Source organism: Calypte anna, chromosome 2 (assembly GCF_003957555.1).
Source record: "Calypte anna isolate BGI_N300 chromosome 2, bCalAnn1_v1.p, whole genome shotgun sequence".
NCBI classification, from domain to species: domain Eukaryota; kingdom Metazoa; phylum Chordata; class Aves; order Apodiformes; family Trochilidae; genus Calypte; species Calypte anna.
Window position 1 is genome coordinate 14415850 of NC_044245.1, and position 25554 is coordinate 14441403.

At 35.1% G+C, this 25554-nt stretch overlaps 1 protein-coding gene across 11 annotated transcripts in view; it reads left to right on the forward strand.

Moving 5' to 3' along the window:
* Positions 1–25554, forward strand: part of PARD3 (par-3 family cell polarity regulator) — a 435816-nt gene that overhangs the window by 270932 nt on the left and 139330 nt on the right. For 6 of the 11 annotated variants that reach the window (XM_008503892.2, XM_030444951.1, XM_008503894.2 and 3 more), the window contains 4 exons: positions 7657–7846; positions 12700–12851; positions 13940–13984; positions 20320–20547. In XM_008503892.2, the coding sequence (XP_008502114.1) occupies positions 7657–7846; positions 12700–12851; positions 13940–13984; positions 20320–20547 (615 nt within the window). The remainder of the gene's footprint in view (positions 1–7656; positions 7847–12699; positions 12852–13939; positions 13985–20319; positions 20548–25554) is intronic. The other 5 variants (XM_008503893.2, XM_030444953.1, XM_030444949.1 and 2 more) reach the window with 3 other exon arrangements.

A 25554-nucleotide genomic window follows, 5' to 3' on the forward strand; every position in this document is an offset into this window, starting at 1 on the left:
GTACCTTAAAATTGTTTATGCAAGCCTTTCGGATACTTACTTTTAGAAAGAAAGTCAATAAGTGGAATTATAAAGTGAATTTCATATCCCATGGCAGGTAGTAGAAAAATAGCAGGAGCATTATAGATTTTCATTGTCTTATCAGGGACAATAAATTACTGGTTGACCTAGTGTCCATGTTGAGTCTTCATTTGCATGGACTTATGATAAATTATAATTAATTTCAGTATTTCTTCTCCTCTATTTCAGTCATACTAAAGTACAAAAATAAGGAAGGGAAAATTGCACCATTTGTGCTTATTAAGGCATTTAACGAATTTGAATTTTTGCTTTGTGAGACACCAATTTTAAAATGTCATAACTAATTTTAAGCATCCCTTGTGTAGATTCTGTGCTGTAGCATCTGCATGGCCCCAGCAGATAATGAGGTTATTAGAGGCTGCTCTGCAGCACTTCAGCTTCCAATGTACAGAGCTAGGTAATAAAGATTTGACTTGCCATAGGAGTGGTCAGATTTACTGACTAGGATGGAATTAGTTTGAAAGGATTTTCAAATTTAAACACAAAAAGCAGTTTGATGAAAATAGCTCCTGACAGAAGACACGATAATTCCTTGCTTGAATCGCAAGTTTTAAACATAAGATGTGGCCGCTAAATCTTTGACTTCTTTTAGTGTGCTTGACACAGAGAATATATTAGAAGATGCTGCTATAAACTTGATAGGAAGCAAGGCTGGACTTAGTTTTTAATTCCTTGAGTTTTCACCCTTAGAAAATGAAAATCCACCACTTAGGCTCTTTTCCAGTCAATAGTTTGTGTATGTTTTTCACTCTGCTTTGGGGTTGTTTCCTTTTAATTTGTGGTAATTACTCTCTGAAAATCCACAAATTTACTATTTAAAATATTCATCAGTTAAATCTGTTGTATTTTTTTATGCATTTTGGCAATAGTAGTTAGAAATAAATCATATTCTCTTCCATTGCCTTACATTTTGTGCAGCTTGTAAGAAAAATTTTATTCCTGGGAATCAAGGAAGCATGAAAACTTTTCAACCAAAGTCATACACTCCTAAAGAGAACAATTTAAAGAAAACCTATTTATTTACTGACAAATTTAAGAAATTATAAAATAATTTGAAGTCTTAAGCATTATTCTAGGTAGTGTCAAGATGTTAGTTAAAATATTTGCAAAGCCCAGACTTCTTTTTTTTTCCATCAGTGTTGCAGAGGATTTACACATAGAGCTCATCCAGGCGTTACCAAGATACTGCTTAAACACTTTGCCCAGTGATAGGAGAAGAAACCCTGAGAGAGTCTGTGTGTATGTGTGTCAGCAGTGCAGTTTACTTCCACATCAAAGGAACATAGGATTTGCCATGCAGAACAGAACTAGTGGTTCATCAGACTGGTATCATCCCTTTAGCAGCAGCAAGAGGCTGACATTTCAACAAAAGCAAAAAAAATTGTATTATTTCCAAAGCTCTTAAAATCTAATGCTTTTGGATACCACTGCAATGTAGACATAGAGGAAAAAAAACCTAACCCAAAACATCTTGCATTTTGTGAGTGTTTTATCACCTGAAGTTAATGTTTTGATTTCCTCTGAATCACTATTTTCTGTATTGCTTTCAGAAACAAGGAACTATGTAGGAAATTGGTTAATTGTGACTTAAATCCATTAATACTTTAGTTGGAAGCACATGGAAAATCAAATTGTGCCTGAACTTCATAGTAAATATGCTCTAGTCCAACATAATTGAAAACTAGTGTTGCTAGGACTGGGTCATTCCCTTTTTTAATCATGGCAGCTTCACAGAGCTGTCACATTTAAATCCAGTTTTTACATAGCAGTTGGTTTTCTAATATGCTTATTTTTCCAAATTAATCACTACCACTAAGTTAAAACTGCAGTGTTTATAATAATTAGTGATGTTATTGCATGCAGATTTTCTTGCAGTGCCATACAACACAGAGGTATTACCTGTTAGGAGAGATAGGTGCAGTTGCTTGTTTTAGATTAGCTAATTTTTAAAAGACTCAATCATTTACTATGCAACTATTACAATACAATTACTATTACTATTACAGTAAAATTCCTGTCCCAATTACATTGTCAGTGAGAACAAAATTCAGTTTTGTTTTGTTTTGTTTTAATTTTCCTGAGAGTGTACATGTGGTGCTACGTGACTCTTCCAGGGTTTTTTTCCTCTCTTGAAAATTGGCCTAAAAAGGAGTATTAGTCCTAAGTACAATCTAACAGAGAAAGACTGCAGGTCTGTACCTTCCCATGCTGGTCCTGAGCATGAGAGCAAGCCAACAGGAGGGCTTTATGCAGTGTGGATTCTCTTGAGTGCTCTCCTCATATCAAGGAGTCCTCTGACTTCCAGAGTCTCTGAATCACCTGATGCCTTTTTATCTACCCCTCAATGGATTTAACTATGGAAACTTCTAGTGCTCTCAGTTTTTTGTGGTGAGGTCACAGTTTCAAATCATGTGTGAAGGAGTAGGTCTTTCTGCTTCTTTTGCTATTGGATTCAACTGTTGGATTTCGTGTTGTCTTTCTGAGCTAAATGATTCAAAAATGATAGTGTCAAGGTCTGGAAAATGCCAGATCATTTCAGTCATTGCTTAAGTTGGAACAAAACTTCTGTTTCTTTTAAATATATCTAACACAATTTTTAGGAAAGGTATTTAAGACAATTTCCTTACTCTTTCAGTCTATAACTGACAGCATGAACTGGTTGTCAGAGCCTTACTGAGAGTAGGAATTAAAAAACAATTTCAGAACATGATTTAAATTATGGAAAATAATGTTTGCTTACTGCAAGAAGGCTACAAAAATCTTTTAATGTTTCTGACGGTTCTTATGTTGATCTACCTTTCTAGATTGTTATTGCTATTATATATTTTCTTAAGTTTTTTTCACTTGATAATAATTCACTGAAAATTCTGATGGAGAGGTGATACAACTTTCTCTATTCAGAGAATGATGATTTTTTTTTTTACTAAGAGATTTATTTGTAAGAATTGGGTCTTCTATTCTAAGAATTAATTGGCTATAATAAACCCCTGTGTTTGTTTATTTTTAATATTTTCAGTTTGCATGTTGCTAGTACATTCAAAATAAAAACAGTGTTATGCTTGTTTTCTTGGCTCTATGATTAAAAATTCAAGTATCTTCTGACACACCACTCTTCTATATCATCCATTATGCTCCTGAGTTTTGCAGAACACAAATACATAGCTGCTGTCTATGTAAATTTTTCTAACTTGACAAACATCTTAGTATAATGTACTCTTTCATCTCTTCTAGTTGCTGATATTTTTTTTATGAATATGGTGGGTTTTACTGGTAATGGTGATTAAACAGAAGTTATTTATCAGGGGGTACACAGAATAACAGTTACTTGCACTAAATCTGCTTTTCATCCTGTAGGATACCCCAGAACTTAGAAAATATCATAGTTCCTGCACAACAGGAAATGCTTTGTTCTGTAGATAAATAATTGCTATCTTCAGGATAGAATCAGGAGGAAGCACTACTGAAAAAAATTTAGCTAGAAATGTCGAGTGCATGTGTCGATGAAATAAAAATAACCCTTTACAAGCAGAATGCAGATCCCCAGCCAGGAATCTCAGCAGAACATGGTGGTCTGCTACAATTGTCTTGTCAGAGCTGAGCACTCTCTTCAGATCCAAAGCCTGGATATAGTGGAAGACATTTTTGTCCTTAGCTGTTCCCCACACATGTATTCCCAATCCTGCCTCTATTAGCTTGGAAAATTAGATGATGTGAGTGTCTATGGGAAGTTTTGCCAAAGCTCAGTATATTGCTGGGGACAAATATGTTGTAAGTGAAAAATAAATATATGAACCATCTATAGAAATTCTAATTTCTCTGTCCACAATTCTCTTCATCCCTCCTATAGGAAGTCTCACTACTATCATCATCATCATCACCAACACTATTTGTATTATAATTTCTCTTATTTATTTTTTTTATTACTTTGATTAATATTTCATTATTCATCACAGGTTGGCTGTTGGTGATTTGTGTGTCAGGAAGGTTAGGAATTCCTTGTTATGGAAAGGCTCTCCACTCATGAAAGAGGCTTGAACTGTACCATCAGTCTGAATCAGATGATATCAAAACACTTATGAGAGTCTTGCATGAAGCCATGCTTCATTTTGAACACATCATAAGGGTGTTCAACAGATTTCTTACATCTTCTTTTAAGAGAAAACAATGGCAAAACCCTACAGCCAAGCCAGATACATTACCATGAGAATGCAGTATAGGATGTAAACCAAGTTATTACAGCAAACACATTAACCATACTTCAGAGGTCTTCAAGATGTAAAAGGACCTTAAGTAGTTGCGTTCTTTACAAATCAGCCTGTTGTTAATGTCATGTAGTGTGTATGCTTAGGGTTTTTTTGGAGAAGATTATGTTGTTTGTTTAATTCAGGTCCAAATTATATTCTGGTTTATTATACATCTATACTATTATAGGTTCGAAGTGTTGCTCTTTGGCATGTTTTTCCTTCTAAGCAGAAAGTCCTCATAAACCTGGAAACCACCCATTTGGTACTGGTTCTCACAGACTTCCTTTTGAGCAGAGACAGATGGCAGCTCCTCTTAGTTTGTTATTGCCCTCAGGTTTCACTTGTTTAGATTGGCTACTTGTTCAAGAAATTGGAGCCTCATTGTCCTGAGGTGAGACACAATTGAAAGGGAGAATGTTTTCCCTTCCTTATTACACTGTCCAAAATACTACATATTATTATGGATTACCTTGTTGAAATTAAATTTATATATGCAAAACTGGACCTGAACTGCACTCATAGTCTAAATTTTAAAGCACTTTTCTGGCCCTCAGGAAAATTATTGTCTCAGAGAGGTTTGTAGACAGCTTGAGCAATGTCTTAGATTTGTAGATCAGTCAAATATACCAATGCTTACTAGGTTTGAAGCTCTTTTCTGTTTCGTTGTAATGTTTCTCACAACTGTTAGAGAACTGCTTTCTCCAAGGGTAAATTCTGCCCATTTCAGCTGAGCTCTCTACTATGGAATGAAGTCCATTGCTGTGGTCTGCCTAGCCATCTGCTGGAGGTGAAGCCTTTCACTTGTTTTTAGCTTGATCTACACTGAAAAGCTTAGGCACGTCAGATGAATTTTCTCCTAAATTCCAAAGCGACTATTAAAATGTCAGTCGACACCCTTGTCAGATGTAAAGAAGGGTAGTGAAAAGTAAAAAATGTTACGGAATTACTGTAGCCTCTCAAATGGGAAGTTCAATCTGCCGAATGCCATAAGGTTATACCTTTTCACAATCAATTCTTTGGAGACGTTATTAACTACAAAGTTAACAGTCTTGTAGGCATTATGTTTGGAGAGAAGTACATTACCAGGCTAAACATTAACCTGTCCATCAAAGAAGCTATTGCTGGGCAAAGTATCAGCTGTTATGCAAAATGAACACATTAATTTTAGGTTGACAGTGATGAGATGTTCACCATGCAATACCTTTTTCTTCCATCCATGTCTTCAGCCTTCTTCAATTATTTTTTTCTGAAGCCAGTTTCAGACACACACACACACACACACACTTCAGAAAGCTATACAAAATCTAGTGCAATAATGATTTTAGCTATCTCTTTATATATAAGGCTTTTTTTTTTCTTTTTTCTAATACTAGCAAGCATGGGTAGTGATGGTAACTGAGTGTTCCCAGAAAAAGAAAAGAGGAATTTTCTCCTATTTCTACACAATTTTTCCATATCTGTAGGAAAAATAAAGTGTGAAAATATTTGATGTGTCCATAGAAACAGCTTATGTAATTGCTATGAAAGTTTTGGTATATATTATTAGTGTAGTGCATCATAGTTTTTGAATAACAGTGTTTTCAGATTAATGGTTGATTAAGTTAGTGCTTTTCTTTTCATGAGATGTGACAATTTTCTAATTGTTTTAGTATGATGAAGCATTTTCTGGAATAAAATTCACATAATGTTTTGATCATTTATTAGAATTAATGTAGTGCATAGTGAGAGTTAGAAGCAAACATTTTAAATGACAGATCTTTTTAAGTAGAGCATCACTATCCAGGAGGCAAAAATATTTTTAAAGATATTCTATGACAAAAAATAATGTGCAGCTCATATGAAAGAGTCATAATAATTAGCCATTACCCAACATAAATAAATAATCTTCATCCAGACTTGCAAATCTCTATTTTACTTAGACAAAATTTTAGTGTCATGTTTCTACACACTATAAAAAAACCCAAAACCTTTGCTCCAAACTAAAATTTACTTGGTGATAATTCTATATTTCTACTGTTGTCCAAATGGTATTATATAGTCCCCATCCTTCCAACTCTATCTCATATATGTATGCTGAAAACCAGATTTATTCGGTTGAAACCAGATTTATGTCACAAAGTTTTGCACTGAAAATATTCTTTTTGATTTAGCTTCCTAGTCTGTTTTCATGGAAAAAAGTTTCCTATAGGTTAAAATTTGCTTCTGCTTTTTAGCCAGCAGTTTGAAAATTATCTTATGCATTGAAATGATTACTGGAAAACATGACTATGTGTATATATTTATCCCTGTAAAAGCAGTAGCAGTAGTGGGTTGATAATATTTATATGCACATTAAAAGTGGTTTGTACTTGGAAAACAGTGTTTTGTTAGTTTGTAAGAATCCTCTAAATATAATTCTTTACTGCTGTCAAAAACTGTCCCAATGAATCTGCTATTGAACAAAGAATAATGTTTGAGTCTTTATTATGTCTCTTCCATGTATGTGATGGCTCTGGTTTAAGCATTTGAACAGAAATATTAAAATGACTTTAAATTTAGTGGTAACACAATGAAGTAATTTTTTTTCCAAGTTTTACATCTATGCCCTCCAGATTTTTTTTAAAGGAAAGAATGAAAATTTTGAATAACTTGTCTTTAGCCATGAGTTGTTATCACCTTTCACAATTCTTACCTTTGTGGAGGCATTATTTAAGGGTTTCAAGGGTTCCAGTTGCTGTCAGACAAATTTTATGAGGGCAAGATTGTTCAGGAGAAGTGATGAGCTCTGTTGGTCCCTGTTGAATTAATTTTCTGACAAATGATTTGATGAAAGAGAAGACAGCATCTGCTGAGACACTGCCATATCTTGCTTCAAATTAATGGTTCCTAGAGACAGAACCTGAGACAATGGACATACAGGAAACATGGGAAGTTTCCTCCGAATGTCAGGAAACACTTTTTGACTCTGTGTGCATGACCAAGTAGTGGCACAGATTGGCCAAAGAGATGGTGGAATAGAAATATTCAAAAGCTGTTTAGTCAGGTTCTTGGGCAAGTCGCTGTAAGTGCCCCTGGTTGAGCAGGGAGGGTTGAATCAGATAAGAAGTCTTTTCAAACCTCAACCTGTTCAATTCTGAGATGATCTTCCAGTAGGCTACAGATAGAACTAATGTGTATTATTTTCCAGACCTTTGCATAGGAATATATATATAAAATGAGAGGTAGTTAATTTTATTATCTGTGTTGTTATCAGTAACATTGTACTTTGACATAATGTTTTATCATCTGTGATTATGTATTATCCAAGTTGCTCTCTGCAATTGCTTATTTTTTTGTCCCTTTCATTGTTCAGGTAAATATCAGCTGTCTCCAACAGTGAATATGCCCCAAGATGACACTGTCATTATTGAAGATGACAGGCTGTCAGTACTCCCTCCTCATCTCTCTGACCAGTCGTCATCCAGCTCCCATGATGATGTTGGATTTGGCACTGTTGATGCTGGTGGATGGGCTAAAGCTGCAATTAATGAATCAACAGACTGGTAAGAACAGGGGTTAGTGGAAGGAAAAAAGAGACAACTGCAGTTATGCATTTTTTTCAGTTTAACTTTTGGCTACTGCTAATTTTTTTTTTCTTATTAAATTTAAATTTTGCTAGTTTCAAAGTAACTAGTTTGCTAGTTTCAAAGTCTCTGTTTCAGGAAGTCTGTACAGATAATTTGTTAGACCTATTTCTGGTTGCAGTTTTATGGTCTTTCAAAGCACATTAGTGGAAATGTTACTATTGTTATTACAACCAAATCAGTATATAGCTGTGTTTATTTGATAATTTCATATTAATATAATTGAGAACTGAGCTAGTGCTTTTTTTTAAAAAAAAAAAAAAAAGAAAAAAAAACTTTGATAAATTAAAGCACTTGAGTTTATGAAAGATAACAGAATAACTCCTATTGGAAATTTTTTCCACGTCTGTAAAAAAAAAAATTATTTTTATATTCCTATATACATCTAGGAGCCTTTTAATACTTCTGTATACTTACTTACTTTTCCTAATAATGTACATTAAAATCTGGGTAGAGGTCAAGGCAGATCCTTATTTCTCCCTAGTGTTAATGCTTGTGCAACAAGAACATTTCATCATGATGCATGAAGATCATATTAGGATTTGTAATGATCATGCAAAGGCATTGTACTTTAGTAGTTCCACATTTAAACCTGCAGAAAGTAACTTTATATGGTTAATCTCCAGCAAAAATAATGTATGTGAATCTTAGGTTGACTGGCTAATTACTTTAATATGTTTTAACACAACAGTCTTCATGAGAAATGCATTGGGCTCCATTATTGACTTGCTCAGATTCCCAGCAAAGAAATACTGTTTATTGCTTAGTTAGTACAATTAATACAGATCTAAGATTTAATTTGCAAGTCCTGTAATTATCTATAGTAATAATAAAATAAAAGCCCACCCCTGTACACTGCCACTTCTTGAAGCTAGATAATTACCACAAATGGTGTGAAGTATATGAATTTTCTTATTTTTCTTGTCTCTTAAGCCTGTTATGAATGTGTCAGCAAACCAGCAATGACACTTGCCAGCTGATATGCACCTGTCAGCTGCTTCTTTGCTTTATATTAGTTTATTTCATCTTATGCCCAGAAATTGAGTTCTGTATTTTAAGAACTGTTTTAATGATTGTATTAAAAGGTAACTTCTTTCTTTTTTATCCCCATTTGCTATTTTTTTTAATGCTGGAGCTCTTACCTTGGACAAGTCATAGCTGTAATTTGGGCCCTTGAAAAGTCCATCTGTCTTTTGTAAAAGCTTTTAGAGCTGAGAATCTGAGACATTTAAATAGAATAGTTCTCAAGGCTGCACATAACAGCTTATTGCTGAGAGAAATTTTTGGCTGAATATGAGCAAAATCCTACAGCATAAAGTAAGAGCCCATTTGAAACCTGCAGATGCTTTTACATTTACTTCTGCAGCATGTCTTGCTATTCATATACTTCTTTGAAAATGAAAGTAACAGTAAAGAAAATAGAGATTAGATATTGTGGAACTGATCATGCTGAAAACCTTTAAATGTGTGTCTTTATGAGAAATTGTAAAGGTCTTCAGATACAATTGCACTTAAAAGAGCAGATCAGTGCAGTGCCTCAATACTTAATGTATTCTATTTGTAAAAAAGTAAATAGCAATAGAATTAGATTGTTGCATTAATTTCCTGCTGCTAATGGATGAAGGAAGACTTGTAAAATGAAGGTGCATTGTATGATTTGGCTGGAAGGCACAAGGGTAAAACTAAGAATAGGGATGAAGGGTTATCCAAACAGGAATGGCAGCTGTTCTGAATCACAGAAGAAAATGTAAGCTTTTCCAGCCTCACAATATCTCCCTAATCCTTGATGAAAATGTTATGAAAACAAAGGGGCAATAAGACAGGATTAATAAGTGGAATTTTAATAACAGTGAGGGTCAGAAGACGGTTACATTCTTTTAAGGATCAGCTGTCATTCCAGAAATCTTATTTGTTAAGTATGCTAGAATATAGTAAATTGCATTTGGCACTGCTTAATGACTTGTGCTAAATTCACCTTCTGTCTTTTATTAATGTAGTTGAAAATATTGAAATGAGGCATTTTTAGGGGCATTAGTTCCACCTCTGTGTTCATTGGCTTTTCTAGTTACAAATCTTCGTGTGGACTTTTGAATACTTTCAGACAATGCACATGCATTCAAGTCCCTATGAACTGCTGCTTTCTTAATTACTAAAGCAAACCTTTTGGTAATTAATAGAAATAAACCAGGACATGAAAACTGATGACTCTACTTTGAGGCTAGATATTTGTACTGTAAAAAGGTATGATATGTGATGTCAGAGAACAAATAATTTTTGGTCCTAATAAGTACCTTTAGGATTCAAGATGCTCTTCAAACATATTTAATCCCCCTAATTAGTGTATGTGGAAGGGAGCTGTGGTAAGAGCAGATGAGGAAAGCAGAGAGAAAACCCCTAAAGGTGGTGTCATTGGAAATGCTGGGATTCAATCTCCAGAATTCCTGATTTTAACTTTGGAGTTTTAGTCTGTTCTTAGGACTTGAAGTTGAATATATGTGTGCATTCTGTATTTACATGAAAAAGATATTCAGCTTTTTTATAAACTTAATATGTAGGGATCAAAGCAAGCTCATATAAAAAAAGGAGCATACAGCCAAAACAAACCAGTTTAGAAATTCATCCTTTTTGAAAAAGGTGTCACAGGATACATTTTGTTTTAGTGAGATGAAGCCAGTCATCTTTAACTAACATGAGCTGTGTTAACAGATGTTGCTAGAGAAAATTCTCACTTACTAAGACCACATTTTTCTGGCCTTTAGAGACAGCACTGACTAGCAGTGAGCCAGAAACTCCTGTGTGGCCTTGGGAAAGTCATTTATGATCTGATTATGAAAGGTGTTGAAACCCTGTAAGTTCAGTTGAGTCACTGGGAGGATGTTTTCAGACTTAGGCAGTTCTTACTCAACTCCATATCGTGCTGCTCTAAATTCTGGAAGTGTATATGGGCCTTGTCTGTTTTATCTTTCTATCATGTGGAGATAATTTTTTCGATGTTTTGTGGGAGTGAATGTGAGGACTAAATAGTTATTTTTGAGTTCAGGCTCTGATTCATCAGAGCTTTTAAGCGTGTGCTTCAAAACGTTGCTAAATTGTGCAGACACCTCTGAAATAGTTGCTATAATTAAATGTAAAACATTATGAGCCTCAGCCATTAAAGTCAAAAGGCACTTGACTTTGACTTTATTCATGGAAGCTCTGATCCTACTCTGATTTAAGCATTATATGTGTGTCACATGCACATATCTTATTATTTGTAAATCTGCCACTAGTAGACTGAAATTCTTCTAAGTTGCCTGATAATGCAGATAGCAATTTTCATCCTTTATAGTACTTGATACTTTTGGCAGTTTTCCTTTCCACTTTTCACTGTTGTGCCTAATACTCAAGTGTTTCTTGATCAAAGATGTTTCTATTAATTATAATACATAGCTTACATAAAGATGCTCATGTTGTGTGATCTTAAAGTATACTTTGGTTTCTCTGGAAATTTGTTATTTGCCTGTTTCTCACTAGGTATGAGATGTGTCTTATACCTTCTTCTTAAAATAGATAATAATTATTTTGAAACAGGTTACTGAATAGTATAATGAATTCATACAGTATTTTGAATGGCATTTAGCCTATGTAGAGATCTCAGTGATAAAATATTTACTTTCATATCTTGAAGTACATCAATCAAATGAGGCATCTTTTTCCTATTGGATAGATAGCAAGCATGCGAAATACAATTTTTTTCTCTATTTTATGCTTTTGAATGTGTGCCAGCTGAAGTAGAAATCTAAATTCTTTGTCTTCAGGCTCTTTTTAATAGTCACCCTTTTCCCAGGAGTAGGAAGATCTTTCTGTGAAGTTCCTTTCATATTAATTATTAGGAGTAAGCAATCTTTCCATTTTTGTTGTTTTTCTTATTGTTTTCAACATGCATTGTGACCATTGTGACACATTGCAAGCGTAGGGTTTAGCATGCACACCAAATTTTGCCTGCATTGCTGCAGTCGTGATTCTACCAGTATTTGATGAACATGAATAATCTATCTTCAGCAGTCTTCTGATGAAGCATGGTGAAATGCTGATCACTTCTAGCTGAAGACCTGACTCTCTCAGCCAAGGTCATACAAGAAACCTGCAGAAGAGGTCGAAACTGAATCCAGTTACCTCCAGTTCCTGTTTAGTGGTGGAACCTTTGTGGCAAATATTTGCTCTGTAGAGAAGTAATGAGTAAAAATATGTTTGTCTGTCATACCCATGTTTAAACCAGAAGATGTTGTGAAAAAATTGCAAGTGGTTTCACATGTGGACAGAAATTTTAATGCAAAGTCTGTAATTGAAGAGGTTTATTAAAGGTCTGTGACCATCAGACAGGACAGATTCTATTTATATTTTACCGAAAGCATTACCAGATGAAGAAAGACCTAATAATTTGCTATTAAAAATATATATTTATTTCTCATGAAGAAAATAGAACTATTTTATTCTCCTTCAAATTATTCTTGTGTTGAAGTACCCATTCTGATAGTATGTGTATACTATAGCAAATATATACTTCTTTCATTAAAATTCATAGATTAAATTCTTGATACTTTATAACTGGAATTGTTTGATACAGTAAAAAAAATCCATTGTCTGTGTACCTCACTACTTGCAGTGGTTTATTTAAATATGTGTACTTTATTGCTTGTAGAAGTCACGTGCTAAATAAATGCTTTTCTCTGCAGAATGAAAGGTCGTGTGATCTTGATAAATGTTCCCATGATTTTTTTCCCTTCCTACAGCACTCTTAGTCCAGATGTTGATCCAGTGCTTGCCTTCCAGCGAGAGGGTTTTGGACGCCAGAGCATGTCAGAAAAGCGTACAAAGCAATTTTCAGATGCCAGTCAGTTGGAGTTTGTTAAAACACGAAAATCCAAAAGCATGGATCTAGGTAGTGAGTGATATTTCTTCAATTATTTTATTTGAACCTGATTTTCATGTTGTAAGTATATAGATTTTGTAATTCCATACACATCACCTACATGCAGTACTACTGCACATAATGTCTACTTACTGGAAGTAAAGTATTCTTAACATGAATGGCCAAGTGGCCTATTTTTTTTACCACTTGTAGATGTCCATGTATTTAAATATTGTAGCCTTCTGGATATATGGTTATATGTAAACCTAAATGATACTGATGAAAATGGAAGTGCAAAGTGCATTTACCAATCCACGTAGAACAATTGCATCAAACTATACCATGCTGTGGTTATGGGTAGACAGAATTATGCTCAGTACATGATTATGATACAATTAGCCTTAAAGATCCTTCATAATTTCTTATTTTGTAGGTGGATTTTGATTATGATATTAAAAAGGCAGGGTTGTTTTTTTTTTAAGAGTTTGTTCAGAATTAGAAAATGGGGCTAGTCTCACATTTGCTTGAGACATGAGTTTTAATATTTGTATCAGAAGCCCTATAAAATAGCAGTTGCTAAGACAGGCTATGACTATAATAATTTTAACTGGTGAAGAAACTGAGAGTTATTGCTAAGAAGCACATTTATTTTTCTGCCATTGAATTTAGGTTCTGAAGTGCAGAATCTAGTAACCTTAAACAGTGAATTTTGATTGTTTAAACATGCAAAATTACTTACTCAGAATAATGAAATTTAATATGATTTACTCCTTCACAATAATTGTGAATATCATAACTACAACCCCTAATTCACCAGCTTCAACAGGGGACAAGTAAGGTTGGTGGTATTGGCTTGTCTTGACTAGCTGTGATGTGCTAACGTAAATAACATACTGTTATCTGCCTGTGATATGAACATGACTGACATTGCATGAAGGTTACTAGTTTGCTGCCATTTCTACCCAGAATGTTTGCTTACTGTTGCAGTTTATTTGCATGAAGTATGACATTGCTAGGGTCCCCTAACTTGAAAAAACAGTATGCAGACCAGGAGGAATGTTGGATGCATGTGGGGCATGGGCACTAACTGGGCTAACCATTATACATTTACCTTTTAACAGTAGCTGACGAGACTAAGCTCAGTACAATGGATGACCAGAAAACAGGTAAGAATCGACAGTAAGGCTGTTGCTATAGAAACCTTGGTCAAAGCAGCTTACCACAATTACAGAACTGCCAGTCAAATTGCATGAAAACATGAATATTCCAGTACTTGCATGGCTGCTTTCTATTGTTGTGAATAATCAGCTTGTACAGGAAAAAAAATAAATTCTTTATGGAGATAAAGATCTAGGGTGGTATATTCAAGCAGGTCATACATGGGGCTATAGGTAGACACCTGTTTCTACACTTTGAATTCATTAGTATTCATTAAATTGTTTGTATTTTTTCCCCTTCAAAAAAATCTTGGCAAATCTCCTGTCTTCAAACTCTGGCATATAGAGAGATAGTGTAGAAGAGTTAAATGGCTACAACAGGGCTAACACAGTGCATGGAAATAATTCTTTTAATTAGAACACTGCTACCTTTACCTTAAGTAGTCATCATATACATGTTGTGACATGAGTTGAAGATTATTAGCACAAGTTGATTTGCCTATGGTGCTGAAACCCAAGCACTATAACAGAACAAAAGAATATGTAAAAATAGAATCTTTCAAATATAACATTGATTGTAATGTTTCACACAATGGTAATGAGAAATAGTTTTCAAAGCATATTTTTTATTAGTAATTAAAATAATGCACCAGCTGCAATTATGAACCTTTATGATTTATTAATATAAATTAGCTTTTGACCTTTGGAATGCTCTTTTAATTAGGCTAGATCTAGAGGACACCATAACATTACTTAGCTCTAATTAGGAACAATTCACCTTTTTAACCCAAAAACATTATTTATTTTAGCATGATTTGGGGTGTAGGCCATTCCATGCAGAATTTACAATTAATAATTCACAATTGCATTGCTGTTTAACCACACTTTACAACATTGGTAAGAATACTGAAAAGCTGTAAGTAATCAAGTGATAAAATGGAAATTTTTATTAAAGCAGCTAAAACTTCTACCTCTTAAAATGTTGCAGAAAATGGCCACGGTCATGCAGCTTTCTAAACTGAAAATGAGTACATAAAATTAAAATTTATGAGTCTTTTGAAGAATTAAAGCCATCAGAGTGTGAATGTATGAATTGTGTTAATGGTTAGGGTAAGAGTCAGTGCTTAGGAACTGCTGTCACTGCTGAGCATTTTTCACATTAAAAGAGTTAGATCAAACGCAAAGTTATTGTATATTATTTTTCATTTTCCTATTAACCTGCCTATTGGAATGGGATGTGATTAGAAATTTGTAAAACATGTTTATTTTTGTAAAATACAAGTCTTAGGTTTAAAAGTGCATAGTGGTTTAGGTGTGGTATTAATAGAGAGCAGTGTTAACTGAGTGTAGTTTTTCTCACTGTATTGCACCTGGATTAAATTCCAATAAAGAGACAAGTCAGACCATTCGGGTGAAAGAGCATGACCATAACCATCTGGACTAAGCAGCTACATGTTTTGTGTGTGGCAAGCCTAGTGGCTGGGAAAAATGGAAAAACATCTTTTACAGTACTTTTATTTTATTTATCTTCTGTGCTTTTAACCAGGTTTTGTATATAAACACTGGATTTCTCCCATTAGCAAAGATGGATGTAGTTGCTAAACAAGCCACCTACTGTAGCGGGGCTTAAAAATCATTTGGTTCTAAAAAAAAAAATGCTTTGAATATGTGGTGACTTATGTTTTAATGAACTCTGAAAGTTAGAAAACTTCATCATATATTTATTTTAGAAAAAAATTAAACCAAACTTTGTTACAGTCAAAGTTTGACTTAATAATATTGGCTGAAAAGGAGAGTGTAGAACTCACCATCCCTAGTTACTGTAATAGATTTTTAATTATTTTTCTTTCTATAGTTCACTTGAAGTGCCTAATCCTTGCAATGTTTACAGTTCATTCTAGAGGTTAGAAGTATATTCAGTAGCAATTGAGCATGGCTCATTTACTGAATCCCAGGCACACTATAGTTCCAGCTGGTTATTTTTCCATGTACATGCTGTGAAAGTGGGGAGAGGAGGAAAAAAAAAAAAAAAAAAAAAAAGGTATACTTATATTTATATTTTTTTCAAGATGCTTCTAAAATAAAATATTTTATTAAATGGAACCAAAACTAAACTGTTTTTGATTACTTGCTCTATTCCTCCCCTGTTCTTCCCAGCCAAAATGTTGCAATTTTTATATAAATTGAACTAGAAATAGAAGAATTTATCAAATCTAATGGAGCAGATGTTAGTAAATAAATATACTCACTGCTTGGTGTCCTTTAAGGAAGTGTTTAGAAAATAGGTTTTGTACCTTTGCAAAGCTGATTTGGTCAAACTAGCAGGAAGTTTTTGGCATAAGCTGCTGGTAGCATTTTACCTGAGACTGAATAAAAAATAACGTTTCAGGAAGAAACAAAGTCATCATTTAAAATTATTTAAAAGAAAGTGCTGATGTAAAATTTGCTTTATAGACTATAAAGGTAGTAATTGAAGGAAACACTGATGGAAACATCAACACGCTTTTTGCTTCTGGAAATCTCCCAAGCAGATTTGTGTCACTGTAATGGGAGAAGTGTACTGAGTTGTTAAACAGAGCCAGCACAAGGGAGAAATACAGGGCTTGGAGCAGCACGTAGGCTTCGTGTGATCTCTGTGTATTAAATGTCCTGTTGGATCTGCATGTGCTGTGAAGTTAGCTGGTGGGGGCTGTCTGTGCCATGTGAGAGAGATGCACGCAACACCGGCACAGTGGAGCATGAGCAAAGGGTGGTTGCATGGCCTGGAGAGCAAGGCTTGGCCCTTGTCCCCAAGGGCTACACAGCTGGGGACACAGGGAGGGGTGACACATGTGTGGTGGGTCGGGGCTGTGTGTGGTGGGGTGCTGGGAGCATCCTGCAAAGGCCTTGAGAGATGGATAGGGATGTGTGGCGTGGCGAGAAGAGCTGTGCAGCTCAGGGTGTAAGCAGTGTGTGTGGGGAGGCTGCTCACCTGGTGGCAGTCACAGCAGAAGGACTGCTGTGCAGCAGAGGGATGATTCTGCCTCAAAGGATATTTGTTAAGAAAATTATTGGAAAGGAAAATTTTGATAAACTTCAAATTTAAAAAATGATAAAAGAATCCCTTTCATCCCTCAGTTGTATAAAGATACTTTAGGTAGATGTGTCTTTTTTCTCTCTTTTTCTACTTTAAATTCTGGTATCAAAATAGAAGTAGAACTCATCCTGAGTAGATAACATTTATGATTATTACCACCAGTGCTGTATAGGCTAGAAGAAAATGCTGACATTTTTGTATTTAGAAAACGTATTTTCAAAACGTTGTTTTGATGTGGCTCATAAATTTTAATCAGAATCCATCTGAAAGAAAGTTTGCTCTTTCTCATCGGTTTATGTGTAAACAACTCACTTCCTGGCTGATGAATTCTAGTAATAAATTCAAAATTCACCCAGTTTACAGTGAGGCTTAACTATATATTTTAAAAATAGTAGCTTGTAGTAGAACTTCACTTCCTGATAGTGAAGTATACTTAGCTTTATGATCACAATGCTTAAAATGCTTCCAAAATGACACTTCCACCTTTCAAATTCTGCAACCTGTCCGCTTTTGTGTTCATGGTCACCCAAGTTCAATAAGTATTCCTATCAGTTCTGTAATCCATTATTAGTTTTGCAGTACTCAAGAAACATGAGGTCATATTCCCATAGGTTTTCCTTTGGGAAAGCACAACTTACATAAATACAGTTCTCACAAAGATCTGTGTTCGTTGGCAGGAAATGGAAATTCTTTAATGTCCTCTATGAACATAAATGGGCACATAAATGCCTTCTTTATAATTACAGTTTACAAAAAGAGCTACTCAGTAATTAGGGAAAGACATATGAGCATTTCATTTCAAGGTTGCAAAGCAAAATCTGGAATGAGGAAGTTTACAGTAAGTTGCCATGTAAGAGGATACCCTTTCCTTTTGTATATGAAACTGAATCTGCCAAACAGCTGGCTTATATATGATTGTCCCATTTCCTCTTTTTTTTTTTCTTCAGAATGTTGCATTTATTTTTCCTGTCCAATGGATTGCTTTTCCACTCTCAGAATTAAAAAAAAACACAACAAAATATTCATTCCTTGTGAGATGCAGACATTAATGTAGGAATAACAGATTTTGGCATATGCTAGAAAGTGGGCAGTTTTATAGGGCACTGCCTAAATTACACTTTTTTTATTTGGTAGAGAGTGTGCTATGTAAAAGTACTTGCCATAGACAATATTTTGGGGAACCTGGATTGCAATTTGTTTGCACAGCTGGGAAGCCATCAACCCCCCCTTGTCCCAGCTGGCTGCTCTTATTCACCCCAGCAGCTGCACTGTGCCCCCAAATATCCTCATGACCCTCATCCCTCCAAATATGGGCTCTTAGTGAGAGTGGCTTCTTCTAAGAGATGGGAGTTCATCAGGATAAAATTTCTCATTTTTTTAAGTAGGTTTGTTTCAGGCTCAGGTACTTCTGGGGCTACCAAACTGCTAGAGTTGTGTAGAGCTGTGAGAGATTTTTCTTTTTCTTTCTATTTATGAGTTTGTCTTTTCAGTAGGGCAGATTAGAGGGAATAGTTTGACAGCTGCTATTTAAATTTATTTGATCTGAGGGATTCCAGTTTAAATTAATTGCTCAGACTTTTAATAGCTGAGTGGAAAATGAAAGTGTTTGCTGCCTTGCTCCATCTCATACTAAGTTAACAAAGAACATGGGGAGGACTTGCCACGCAGCTATTCTGTGTTCCTTCTGTAGGTCCAGCAACCCCCTTCCTACCCACTACTGAATAGTAGCTATTTTAGTAGCATAATAGCAATTTTCCCCAATGTAAGGTAACATCACATGGCTTTGCTAAGGAACAGCAACAAATACTGTCTCTCCTCTCCCTCCTAATATCTACCAGGATAGAGATCGACTCCAGAGCTTTGTATTACTCTGAAATAAATATGTTAAAAAGATGGGTTTTCTTTATCACATTATTCACTCCAGCCCCTGCTTACAAATGTTTTGTTCATTGGTTTGGTATTCCTAAGGGTTCAGTTCTGGCTCTGTCTCTGTGCTGACTGGCTTTGAAATTTATCTTTCTATGCCTCTGTCAGATGAAGACAGTGATATCAAAGGAGTAACATGCTGCCATGGTGCCACAGCACCTTTCCCTGTTCTGCTCTTTGTGTAGAGAAAAAGTGAGGTTTCCATAACACATGTGGGGGATCTGGTCTCATAACCACAGGAAATCAGCTGTGATGATGATGTCCCACCTCATCTTTCTCTATAGCCCTAAATTGTATGGAAAATGTGCCCAAGACTATACTGCAATTTTGAATAATATAACTTCAATTAAATGCAGTGATAATTTTCCATGTGAAAGATATCTTCCAGTTTTAACAATAGTAAGAGATCTAATTGTTCAATTGACAGCTGATTTGCTGTGTGAATGGGCGTATCTATAAAAAGAGGGTATACATTTAGTCTCAAGTTATACAAACTTGAGAAGAAAAGTCTGGATAGGGAGAAGCTTTTGCAAAATACTGTCTGGGGATTTCTTGGCAGACCTCTGGAGATGCTGCAGCAATAAGAGCTGCCTTCAGCCCCAGCTGTAGTGCTGCCCAGACATCAACCTGGTGACTACTAGGAATGAGTTTCTGATCCAGCTGGATAGCTGGTATTGCCTGACTAATTGGGTCCTTTCCACAGATTATTTTTAAACAGCCTTTCAAAATCCCAGGAAGTCAACTGATATTTCTGAGAAGCATTTAATTATGAAATTGTTAGCAATTTGATGCAAACCTTTAAAACTCGATTAAAAGCAAAGAGCATGTTCCTTGAAGCCACAAGCCAGGCTGCTATGCAAAACTGTTACTCTAAACACAATAGGATTCGTGCCCACAATCTGCACTCTGTTCATCAGTTGCTAGGACAGATGAAGTATTTTGCTCAAACAAAAAATAATTAATAGTTCTGTTTGATGCCAGTAGATAGATATCTCTGCTGTTTTTATGAGCTATGTTTTTAAAGCCCTGTGATTACTTTATCATCCAAATTGTTGAAATAATAGTAATGGATGTTGGTCTCTCTTCACTGATTTGAAAAGCCAGACATTTGCTAACGTTGTCGGTTTTGTAGACTATGACTTGACATGCTCATTCACTTCTGAGACCAATGAATCTGCAAAGAATTCCCTGCAGATTATTGAGAGATGATGTGAATAATGTTAAGTATGTCCCCAAAGACTTTCAGGATGGATGTGCATAATCAAGCATGCAGTTCTCAATACTAATTCTAATTACTTTTTTTTCTTTTTTTTTTTTTTTTTTTTTTTCCTAAATCACTAAGGTTCCCCAACTAGAGATGTGGGGCCTTCATTAGGTCTGAAGAAATCCAGCTCATTAGAAAGTCTGCAGACAGCCGTGGCTGAGGTGACTCTGAATGGTGATATTCCCTTCCACCGCCCGCGCCCACGAATCATCCGAGGACGAGGCTGCAATGAAAGCTTCAGAGCTGCCATAGACAAATCATATGATAAACCTGTAGCAGATGATGATGATGAAGGCATGGAAACTTGTAAGTAAACTACAGCTGTACCCAAAGAATTTTCAGAAAATGATTCCTTTAGAAAGGGATTAAGAACAGAGGAAGATAATTTTATGATTTGAAAAGAACTAATTTCTCTTCATCAATTTCTTTTCAGGCTTTGCCCCTTCATATGCATTAACAGAGTGCAACACTGCAGCTTCCTTCCTTTCTAAAATAGGGAAATAAGATTATTAGGGATGTGTTTACTTAAATTACTTGAAAATGTTCTATAAGACAACTAATTAATTTACTAATGTAAATTAGAAAAAAATAATTCAGAAAGACAAAAAAATGCTGAATGTTACAAAAATATGTGTATCTTACTTTGAATTAGTATACTTGTAGTGTCTGGGGGAAAAAAAAACCCACTGTCCTTTAATTAGAGTAAGGCGGGCAGATCTAATAAAATATAAAGTTAATGATCAGCTATCACCCACCCTAATGGGCATTCATTTACATTTTCAGTTTTTTAACCTGAAGTATGACCCAACATGTGGAGAATGTCATTAACATAAAAGAATTACTTCAAAGCTAGCCTTATCATTATTGAACTATGTAAGAATGGGCTGGTGAAATGACAACTCCTATTGAATGAAAGTAGTGTGAATGGTAAATTACCTCAATTAGGAGTTTTATTAAAATCATTGAATTTTTAACCTTCATGTTGTACTACTTTCAACTTGTCACATACCAGCAGAATACATGCAGCTGGTTAGAAGTTTGTGAATGAAGATGATGGTGGGAAGGTTGAGGTAGTAAAATAAATTTATTTTTTTTTGGTCTTTTTTAAAAATGCCTGCTTCTGGAAGTGTTCTGAGACTGAAAGGGAGGTCATTTTACCAGTCAGTTTTCTCAAAGGTAGTTATGGACAAAATTAATTCGGTTTTGCTTGTCCAGCACCTACCAGTTTCATGCAGCAGTGAGGCTAAATGCTGGCTGTCTGGTGGTGCTGGCTGTCAATCTGTGTCTGGCCAGTAGACGAAAAGGTATGAGAAAATGTGTCGTTATCCTGATCATTTTCCCAGACTGCATGGCTATGGTCTTTTGAGACATAAGGCCATGTTTTTTAAAAGGCCTTGCTTGGTGGTGTGAGCCCACTGGTAGTAATACCCTGTTTTGATGCTTGAGATATCAAAGGCTTATTTAGAAGTTACAGATGGTTTAGCTATAGTTGGTCAAAAATATAAGAAAACTGTTATGAAATGCTTTCTATCTGAGTATAGGTTTATGAGATTACTGTAAGTGCTTTTGATTTTGTTGATACAATGAACAGAGAGTAGCAAGGAAGTATTTGGTGATCTTTGTATCCATTGTGTGGGAATAGCAAAAGCCAAAGTATTCTGGCTGAAATCAAAATGCCATGAAGGGAGACTTTGTCCACATCTCTCTTTCTGGAACAAGTTGTCTAGCAGTGATAGACCAAGAGCCATCTCAGTGTAAGTAGAAAGGAAAATTGAGGTTGTTCTCAAATCTTATACAGTAAGGAAGGGCCGAGCAAGGTGTGACCAAGGTACATGTATAGAAGTGCATGTTCTGTTGAGTTGTGTTTTAATAGCTTTCATATATTATAATAAAATATCTAAAAACTAATCAAATTTACAGTGCCAGATTGATAAAGCAGATGAGTAGCAAAGCAAATACAGTAAGTTTATTAGACAAAATTCAGTTCTTGAGATCTTCTCATGGTGGCCACTGGAGCTCAAGAGCTGGTCCAGCTACATGTGGCCTGGAAGCAGCACAAAATGCTAGATCCTCAGGTCTGTCTTTCTGAAAACATGTGTGTATTTGTGTTAAAACTGAAAGGACTGAATTATACTCCTCTTTGTGTAAATTATATGTGGCCTCAGGTTCCAGAGAATTTACCAAATTAAGTCTTCAGCTGAACAAAAGCTATGTATATATAAACATGTAGAAGTTAATTTAACAATGTGGTCCTAACCTACCTGACTGATGCCTCTCTGGTGACATAATGACATTGCCTAAGTTTTTTGTATTTTGTTTTTTTTAATTGTATTTAATTATTCCATAATTTTTTGAAATTCAGATGTGGATTTCTTTCATTATAAAATACCAGGCAAACATTTTGGTGGTCAATTTGCTGATGCCCTTGAGGTTGGATCCATTTGTCTTACTTGAATTTTTTCTCCTTCCAAGTGTTTCAGTCCTAAGACTGCTTTTTTCTTCCAGTGACCCTTTTTAGAGTAAAAAATAATAGCACTGCAATATATTGTACAGAGGAATTCTTAACAAGTCATCACCCCATATGCAAAAGCTATGAAAAAACCAGGTAGCATATGATGGCAAAGGGGCTGGCTTTTTTTCTCAATGTACTTGCTGTCCTTGAAACAATGTGCTATTAAATTGCTAAATGTAGAATGAAAATCAGAAAGCAGTGACCAGTTCTGGTCAACATTTTAAAAAGTATTTGAGAAGATGCTTGTGAGTTTTAATGGCCATAAAGAAGCAGCATATGTGGAAAGGTGTGGGTGTTCAGCTTTTACAAATAAATTTTCTTGCTTTTCTTTTTCCTTTAATACTTGAAATAGCTGACTGTAAGCAAAATGTTTATCTTCAGTGTCTTGAATGAGAACAAGGCATTTGGATTGGGAGAGATCGACAAAGCTTTCTAATCTTTTGCTGAATCTTAATTGCTAGAATCTAGGGCTGTATTAAATATCACAATAAGAGGCCTAGAAGCTTAGTGACAAAATAGCTTCACATTAAGTAGCTTTGATTCCTCATGTGCATCTTTTCCATTTTATAGCCTAATTAGGAGAATAGCTCCATAATACCTGTTTGTGCAGTGCTCCATAGTACAGTGTTCTTCATGAAATGACACTGGTTTTCAGGCTTAATTGATGTTTAAAGTATACTCCAATTTAATTTTTTGGCTTCAGCATCCTGAGTAGGGAGGCAGGAGGTTGCCAGCAAGGAAGGAAGTAACAGCACCAAAACAAATAAATTCTCTGTTTTGCAATAACCTAATGGCATTACTGCAACTTAGCAAAAATTAGAAGTTTCATTTGTAGCCCAGGCTTGAATTTTAATTGAGCAGCATTTGCATTTGTTCTAAACAGTAGTAATTAGGTGTATGTTAATTGCAGAATGATTGTGCTGCATAAGAGTGAAACAGGTTTCTTTATGTTAAGTCCTTTAAAGAAAATGGGAAATCTGTTTACTCCAGTAGACCCACCAGCATTTACTCCAGGAAAACAGGCACCCTAGTTCACAAGGCTCAGTCAAAGCTATGGAGCTAATTGCAAGGAAACTGTGTGTGTGATAGACAGATATTTATTGCAGCACAAGTGTGGAAAGGAGGCAATATTATCTCCATAAAACATGCAAAAGAAATAATAAGAGGAAGCATTGTTATGACAAGTTGTTCAGCAGCTCAGCATAGCACAGTACATTTAATATGTATTTAGGATTAGCTTAATGTATTGTTATATGAATATGAACAACCATAGGTCAAAACTGATTCATCTTCAAAAGTCTAGCAATGAACTACCAAGTAAACATTTGACTTCTGAGTTTGTCAGAAATTTAATGCACTTTTAAAACTAATTATATTCATTTGAAAGTACAATCTTTTAAATGTCTAGTTGGTTTTAGCTGGAACAGATTGTAGCTATAAATTAACTTGCAGAAAATTAGCATCTCTATTCCAAAGTGGTTCTCCATTACTTTTTTAATAATAACTAAATATCATCCCAGGCATTGATTAGGAAACAGTGTGACCAAAAAAGTACAAGTACAACTAGTACAGAGCGTGCATAAGAAAGGCCTATTAATTTTCTAAAATACAATTATCCAAATATTAAATTTGTGCCTACAGTTCAGAAGCTGTATCATCTGCTTAATTCATTTTAGTCCTCAAGCCAAGTTAAACATGAGATGCCAAGACTTCTCCTTTTTTATTTTTCCTTTTCCTTATTTTTGTCCTCATGATTTGTACTTCAGACTACTGGTTGAGATTCAAAAATAGTTATAATGTTGAGATTTATCTGACATGGTATGTAAATCTTAAGTATATTTATGTGATCTTGCAGGCTTGGAGAATATTTATAGAAATCTTGGGATACTCAGTGAATAAGTACTAAGTCTATTGGACAGGTCTGTCCATTGCAATATTAATGAATAAACATAATTTTGCAGACAAGTATCTGAAAGACAGAGGAGATGACAGCAAATAGGTTTCAGTTAGTGATTTGTAGACTTTTCATGTTCAATGAATTTTTTGTAAGGTGAATATGAATGACAAAGAAAAGCAACTTTTTATTCTACAGCAGTCTATGTATGAGAACCTTCTAAAGAATGAGAGACTTCTATTGGCTGTAGAAGAGTTGCTAAGATCTAAAAACATTAACATTAGAAGGAAAAATAAGTACTAGTAATTGCAATACTTATTGAGTGAGGAAAAAATTATTTTCCATAGATGGTGTATATATAAAGCAAAACTGATTTTATTTTTTTTTTTTTAACTGCCAAAACTTGTGTGGGGCCTTTGTATTCATTAGAGCTACATCTGTCATGCTAAATGCTGCTTCATGCAGACTGTTGGAAAACTGGGAGATGGTGTAGCCCTGCTTATAATGTGATAATATAAAATGCTAGAGCTCCTGGAAGGTCTGAGCTTCGCCAGCCATGCAGTTTAATTTTTGGATTTGGCTTTAAGTTAAGTCAAATTGGTTGCAGGATTCTGAATCACAGACGGAAAGTATTTTATTTCTTTCTCACTGTGCTGCTTGGGGAGTTTTCAACTTTTGAATGGCTAGTTTCTTTTGGCCATTTTGCTTTCAGAATTTCTGCAATACTAAAAGCTCTGCTAAATCTAACCTTGGATATACTTCAGTGTCCTTGCAGTCTTGGTGTTGAGTTAGAAATAGGCAAGTAACAAGCTATCTGCCCTTAAAGGATTTTACTTGTTCCACCACATGAAATGTCCATACCCAAGACTCCCAGGCTGCCCTATCTCAACCAAGAATAGAAAACATG